This window comes from Chelonoidis abingdonii, chromosome 2, assembly GCF_003597395.2.
Source record: "Chelonoidis abingdonii isolate Lonesome George chromosome 2, CheloAbing_2.0, whole genome shotgun sequence".
NCBI classification, from domain to species: domain Eukaryota; kingdom Metazoa; phylum Chordata; order Testudines; family Testudinidae; genus Chelonoidis; species Chelonoidis abingdonii.
Genome location: NC_133770.1, coordinates 187566905 through 187574643, shown reverse-complemented (window position 1 = coordinate 187574643; position 7739 = coordinate 187566905). Strand labels below are relative to the sequence as shown.

General features: G+C 42.3%; 1 protein-coding gene across 1 annotated transcript; it reads left to right on the top strand.

Annotated features, from left to right (window-relative positions):
* Window positions 1-2470: 2470 nt before the first annotated feature.
* Window positions 2471-7389, top strand: NHLRC1 (NHL repeat containing E3 ubiquitin protein ligase 1). The gene has a single exon (XM_032776963.2). The coding sequence runs from the start codon at window positions 2578-2580 to the stop codon at window positions 3835-3837; it is 1260 nt and encodes a 419-aa protein (XP_032632854.1). The 5' UTR covers window positions 2471-2577; the 3' UTR covers window positions 3838-7389.
* Window positions 7390-7739: the final 350 nt, after the last annotated feature.

Here is a 7739-nt window from a genome sequence, read left to right as displayed (position 1 = left end):
GCCAATTTCCAAAGCAGCAGACGGTGCAATAGGGCTGGTAACTGTCTCTGCTACCTTGCAAAGGCAAATGAATGCTGCTGTGTAGCACTGCAGTACTGCGTCTGTCAGCAGCATCTAGTACACATACTGTGACATTGAAAAAAGGCTAAACGGACTCCATGGTTACCATGCTATGGCGTCTGCTGGAGCAATCCAGAGAAAAAGAGTGTGACATGATTGTCTGCCATTGCTTTCATGGAGGAAGGATTGAGTGACAACATTTATCCAGAATCACTTTTTGCTTCATCATGCATTGTGATCTCAACCCAGAATTCCAATGGGCGAGGGAGACTGCGGGAACTATGGGATAGCTACCCACAATGCAACGCTCTGGGAATCGATGCTAGCCTCGGTACATGGATGCACACCACCGAATTAATGTGCTTAGTGTGGCTGCGTGCACTCGACTTAATACAATCTGTTTTAAAAAACCAGTTTCTGTAAAATCGGAATAATCCCGTAGTGTAGACATACCCTCAGAAAGACAAGCCAACTACAGAGGATCAACAATGTGCTTTGGTGAATAATAAACTACAAGGATCAAGAGAAAAGCAACTCTCAAAAAGCAACCTTCAAGCACTGAGGAGAGACAGGCAAGTGAGTGTCCTGCAGTTAGATATTTTCAGAGAAGAAGTTGAAGGAAGTTCTTTCTCTTCTCCAATGATACTATCTCTGTGCAATTCTCACTCTTGGGCCATGAGATGCTCAAGGGATATTTGAAAATGAAAATTAAAGTAAAACTGAAGTGAGCAGCAGTAATAAGGTCAAGGCCTATAGTGTGAACAAGGAGGTTTTAAAAAATAAAATACAAAAAGGAGCAAGTTACTCCTTAAAAAGTCCAGGGTTGGACCTAACTTTCAAGTTTGCCAAAAAAGACAGTAATCAGGGACAAAGTCAATGCAAAAATTGGCTGTGTAAGCCATGTAAGAGACATCCCTAAAGAAAAATCAACACTTCGTGGGCATGGGGGAAGTTTGATCCCATCTGCCTTGGAAACAAGTTCTGGAACATGATGAGTCTGAGGGCTTGTCTACACTGGCAATTTACAGCGCTGCAACTTTCTTGCTCAGGGGTGTGAAAGAACACCTCCCTGTGCAGAGCTAGTTTCAGCGCTGTAAAGCGCCAGTGTAGACAGTGCACCAGTGCTGGGAGCTGCATTCCTCGTTGAGGTGGTTTTTTAGAGCGCTGGCAGAGCTTTCTCTCAGCCCTCTGCTGCGACCACACAAGCCACATTAAAGCACTGCCGTGGCAGTGCTTTAGTGTTGCCAGTGTAGACTAGTCCTGAAACAACATTCCCAGGAGGCTGAATCCAAGCAATAGTACTTTTGTAAAGGCATACAGAGGGCATGATGTAGCCACTTCACATACATCTGTGATAGAAACACTCCTGAGGCAGGCAGCAGTGGCTGCATTGCTCCTGACTGAGTGAATCTTGACTTGGCCTTTAGTTGCAGGTCAGCCAAGTAATAACAATGAGAAATGCAATCAGACATGTTATTAAACATGGTTCTCTTGGTCATCGCATTGTTCAGTAAAATGATGTTAAAAGGAACAGGTAGGTAGACTTTCTAATTGCTTTAGTCCACTTCCAGCAGAACCCCAAGGACCTTTTAACTTTCTTTGAGCATGTGGAGAAGGGCCCTCCTGGTTGGGCAATGTGGGCATGGGAGGAATGTTAACAGCAAGAGGTCAGAACAGGAAGCCTTTGTGACCTAGTCTAACGTCCCAGCCCCTCTCTAGTAGCAGGATAAGAGGTGGAAGAAACCAGTGGTCTGAACTGCCTCTCTAACAGATTGAATTCCTGCTCTTGCCTGGGTTCCTGAAAATGATAAACATAACCCTGTTCATTCATTGCATCCTGAATAACTACCCCACAATTGCCCACTACCCCCTTCCTCTCCCTTCCTCTGGCTTTTGCGTGGTTTACAGAGCCGCTGGGGGAAGGGCAAGTGGGGCAATTTGCCCTGGGCCCCACAGGGCCCCCGTGAGCCCTGGCCGGGTGGCGGTCCAGGTCTTCGCTGGCATTTTGGTGGTGGGGGGCCCCTCAGTGCTGCCGAAGACGCAAAGTGACTGAAGGCCCCCCCCCTCCCCCCGCTGAAATGCAACCAAAGACCCGAACCGCTGCCGGGTGAGTATAAGCGCCGCAGCTCCCTCGCTTAGCTCTAGGCCTCCTGAATCCTCTGGGCAGCCCTGGTGGCTTATTGGACTGTAATCACGTATTGATTCTTGAAAACTGATGTGGACTATGAAACCATTCTTGGTATGCTAAATTACCATGGTTGAAATGATGTGAGACTGGATTTATAGTTTACAGTTTAGATATATTTTCAGGCCAAATGAAATTAAACAAAATGTTTGAGGAAAAAGTGAAGATAATAAGAAAATATTAAAATACATTTTGGTGAGCCCATTGCATTTTCCCAAGTTTCCTTTAGAGGGCAGGAGACTACAGCAAATGCTTTGAAATGGAACATACCATCTGCATTTATGGGAAGGCCTCTGATGTAACACAGTCCTGTGACTGTCCAATGTGACCAGATGGCAGCGTCACGTCGCAAGCACAGTATAATCAACAATCCTCTTAAAGCTGCAACTATGTCTGCCAGGGCCCCTGATAGAATGCAAATTATGACAGAACTGGTGAACGAAACTGAGGTCAGTCTACTTGAATGCAAAGTGTGTTTTGAAAAATATAGCCAGAAGAAGAAACACCGGCCGAGGAACTTGCCCTGTGGACATGTTATATGCTTGGAGTGTGTATTCTCTCTAGCACACCCAAGGAATTTTAGGTTGGAGTGCCCTTTCTGTCGAAGAGCTTGCAAATCCTCAGAGACAAGTGACTGCTTACCATTGCTGCACCTGATAGAGATCTTAAGTCCTGCGACTAATATTCCTTTAGCTTCAGGAACAACAACTGGCGTAGGTGATGAAGCAGCTGTATCAGCATCTCTAGGCTTAACATTCAACCTTTCTTTCGGAGGCTGGGGGACGCTGATCAATCCGACTGGGATTGCAATGTGTCGGCGGTCTGACTGTGTAGTAGTGGCCCATGATGGCAAAAAAAGGATTAAGCTGTTCGGCTTGAGTGGAAGCTGTATGCAGGAGTTTGGGGAAAGAGGAGATGCAGGCAATGATATTAAATACCCACTTGACGTGACAGTTACATTGGATGGCCATGTGGTTGTCACAGACAGTGGAGATCACTCTGTGAAAGTGTTTGATTTTAATGGAAGAGGCAAGCTAATTATCAGGGAATACTTTTGTTTACCATGGGGTTTGGATACCACCCCAGAGAATGAAATTATCCTGTCTGATCCAGAGGCAGGTGCTCTTTGTCGCTTGACAGCCAATTTTAGAAAAGGAGAACTAAAGAAGGTTCAAAAGATCCAGTCTAACTTATGTCACCCAAGAGAGGTGGCAGTTTCTCAGACTAATGGAATTATTGCTGTAATAGAGCACCTGACAGCTAAGGGACCAAACTACAGCAGCACAAGTGTGAAGATATTCAGTGCTGACATGAAACTCATTGGCCAGATGGATAGCTTTGGTCTGAACCTAGTGTTTCCCTCCAAAATATATGCCACTGCTTTGGCCTTCAACAGAGAGGGACACATAATAGTAGCAGATGCCTATAACCAAGTTGTATTGTGCTTGGGAAAACCTGAGGAATTTCCTATCTTAAGGCCCATAATTACCCAAGGGCTTTCTTATCCTGTGGCATTGACTTACACAGCAAACAATTCTCTGATTGTCTTAGACAGTGGTGATCATTCAATTAAAATATATACTGCTAGCTGAACTGTTTTGGATTCTTACTAATTTTGTTCCATTTCAGATTTTAAAAGAAATCATTATGTTTTTAGCAGATGCATGTGTGGGTTTTTTCTGCCATGATTTTGTGTGAAACTTATCATTTTTATGGACATCCTGTGTGGTCATTGACATTTGCTCATCAATTCTGAGTTCTGAGTATGTGTGAGAGACAAACTAGGTATTCTAAATAGCACCAGACAAAGAGACCTCAACCAGATGGCTTGGCATTTCTTCTAAACTATTATACGACTGTTATTTCTCTCTCTCTGTTTTTGTGTGCTTAAAATGAACAATAGTTTTGTGTTAGATAATGGAAGATCCTAGATCAATTATGAAGCAGAGAATGACTTGCACCTTTTGGTTATCTTCACTGAAGTCTCGCTTACAAAATGTTTTTTTGATAAGGTGAGAGAATCTCATGAGAAAGAAACAGCAATTTTCAGAAATTTTATTAGAAGGGAGACTCTCTAGCTCAGGGGACTGGTAACTGGAAGTAGAACATTTCACTTCAAGATTACTTTTATGCAATTGAGATCAGTAGTGACAAAGTAATGATCATTGTTCAATGGCCAGGTTGAAATGAGTTGGGTGGTCAAAGTGTAGTTTCTCCACATTACAAAAACCACCATGAAGTCTGCTATTATGACTGTGACTTAATGGGCCTAGAGACTCACGCACCATCTCATTACTAGAGGTAGGCCCATCAAAGAATTAAGACATAGTGATGGTGCAGTGTTCGGAAGCTTGTACTGTCTGGGCCATACATTTTCTTTAGAGAATTATTTTCTGGTGGTCAGGTTTCCCTCATGCACCTCTTCTTCATTAACACTAACTTTGCTTCTAAAAATAAAGTTCTAAAATTTGTAACAAAGACAGGGTCTTAATGTTTGACCACAGTTATGCATTCTTCTGTGTGCCATGCTTGTATGAATTCTTATAGGTTCTTACACTAACCTCATCACTGTAGTTTGAGTGCTTGCATTTCAATACCCTAGCTGTGAAATGATAGTTGAATAAAAGACAGCTTCTGCACATGGATGTAGACAGTGATATGGCAGAACTCCAACGGCTCAAAGGTCTAGGCAGTTATCTGGTCAAAAACTTGTTTGCAGCTCTGCAAACTGAATTGGGCATCTTACAGAAACAGACCTTCATGAGATTTCTAGTACTTTGTGATTCTGGGTGACCTTTCTAATGAAATATTAGCACTTCTGCTTCCAGACCTAACCAGAAATAAGTGTAGATGTGGGTGAGACGGGATGGAGAAGGTTAACCTCATTTTTTCCTCCCGAGGTTCAAAAAAGATTTTGGGTCAGTTCTTATTTTATCCAAGACAGTCCAGCTGTGTCTTGTCACTGGTTCTGTTGCTTCACTGGATAGCAAAAATTGAGGATACATTGGTATGACTTAAATAGGGATTATAATATTACTTTAGTTGGACTCTTCACTGAACCTTTTTGGCTTTCTCTGCTGCTAAAAAGAGGCTGTTTAATAACTTTCAATTATTAAGTAGTTTGACAGTGGCGGCAGTTTTGATATAAGTGTAAATACCTCTTATTTTCCTCTATTCTTATTTGGCCTCACAGACTGTGAATAAGGTATTCTGTATTTCCACATGCTCTGAACCAAAGCCCTTTCATGTCAGAGGGAGTTTTTCCATTAAGTTTAGCGGACTCTTGGTCAGGCTTTTAGAGCATATAATTACTAGATAATACTGTACCCCTACCCTAACTGACAGATCTTTATTTTAAACAGGACTGGGGCACTTTCAGCATCTCATTTCAGACTGAATATATCTTTGTACCTGTCTTGTATTAAAATGTTTGAAAGTGATAGAATTCCATTAAATAAGTTATTTTCAAAAAGTTTTACTGAATAGTGACATACCAGGATATTATTAATGGTGGGCTTGGACAGTATCATGAAGTTTCTGCACTTATTTATTATGGGTTTCTGTTAGTTTACTTCTGTATATTCATTTTTCTTTGGTATCACTAGATCTGTTGTAGAGAAACTCTATATTCTATGAGAGATTTTATGGATCTGGACTGTAGATCTTTTCCAACTCCACCCGCCACACACTAAGGCAGTGATTCCCAAACTGTGGGACGTGCCCCCTTAGGGAGCACAGAGGAACATTTCGTGGGGCATGTGGGGGGCTCAGGCCAGCCCTCACTGCGGGTGGGGATGGAGTGCGCCCCAGCCGCAGCTCCACTCCATCCGCAGCCCAGCTCTGCCTTCATTCCTTCTCCACTCCTCAGAACAGCTCTACCTTCTGCTCAAGCTGCTCTGCTGACCAACAGTGCAGTAATGGGGGGCAAGGACAGATTCCATTACTGATAAGTGGAGGCGTGACAGGAAAAGTTTGGGCACCACTGCAATAAGGGGTCTGAGGGTGACAAGATTTGGATTCTCCATAAGAAGAATTCTGCTGGCCACAACGGGATTCCTCTGTGGGTCAGGACGCTAATGCAGGGAGCACTTTGTTACTTCTCTAAGTAGGAAAAAGAACCTTTTTGCTTGCTGCCAGCAAGAGCTTACTATTAACTGTGGTGTCTGTGGAGGATACCAAACTGATTTGATAGAGGAGAGAGAAGGGCACAGTCTTCCTCTTCCTCAGAGAATTGATGTACTTCTAAATGCATGGGAAGGGTACCTTAATCGTATGTAAAATAATGAAGTGTGCTAGACAGTTTGATAGTTTAGGGGGCTAGACAGTTTAGGCTGCGATCCATCAACTGGCTTGTCCTTTCAACCAGCATAACCCCTTCCCACACCCACCTTTGCAAAACCCCACTCTCCTGTGCACCAGCACAACAGAGAGTAAGAGTTTGTCCTTACTCTTTAACTCGTGGATGAACAAACTTTGGATCGCCTAGAGCCACAATGGTAACTAGCCAGGAGCTGAAATACTGAACTTAATTTTTAAATAAATTCACACCATTTTAAAATTCAAACACAAAAGCCAAGCTCAAAACACAAATTGTCCTTGTACTGTATTTCTCTTTTGATAGATAATAGAAATAGCTTGATGATTGAGTTCACAAACAAACTGCTTTTGTCCCCAACCTGCAGTAGTAGGAAGATGGCAGCTGGGACAGAAGGATCTATTCTAGAATGCTGCAGACTACACTGACTTTTGCATGTGTCAAATGTGTGTTCTTTAGTTGAACGATGCATTATATATTGTGTTTGTTATGAATCTCATTGCTTTGCCTTGTAAAACACTGGGCAGAGAAGCTATTTAAAATTCTGTTTTCAGTTATTAAGGTTGGGTGCCTAAAATATAGGCACCTAAATAAGTGTCCTGTCCTATGAAAGTGCTGCCTACATGCAGCTCCCACTGACTTCTGAAACTGCATAAATATGGATGTAGGTGACCAACTTTAGGCACCCATGTTTGGAACTTTTGGCCTGAGATATTGTGTGGCAGTGTAACCCCATGACTGCAGTACATTTTTCTCCTCTCGTTTGCTCTTTTATTCTTTGTAAATGTGTGTTAAAACTTAAAATTAATAAAATGCTATTTTTTAAGGGGGGAATCCTCCGTGGTGTTGGATTTTTGTTCCATTTGTTAGGAAAAAAGCAGGAATAGTCAGAAATCTTTCTGTGATCATAAGCAAATTATTTTCAGTAACAAAGTATATCCTGAGATTAGGTGTCAGTTGTATAGGTAATGAACTGAAATGCCCTTGATTTTGTTTCTCATGTGTTTTCCTTTTTCTTTATACATAGAGCAGAACTGTCACATGCATGTTTTATATATGTCTTCCATTGGTTTAAAAGAAGAGACCACAACGATGGTTGTTTCACAAAGGCCTAATGGTCAAATACTAGTCCCATTGATTGAAGTCAGTTGGAGTTTTAACACATAGGATAAACATGGC

Coding starts and splice junctions, on each gene's coding strand:
- NHLRC1 (XM_032776963.2), top strand. CDS start 2,578: ATGGCAGCGTCACGTCGCAAGCACAGTATAATCAACAATCCTCTTAAA.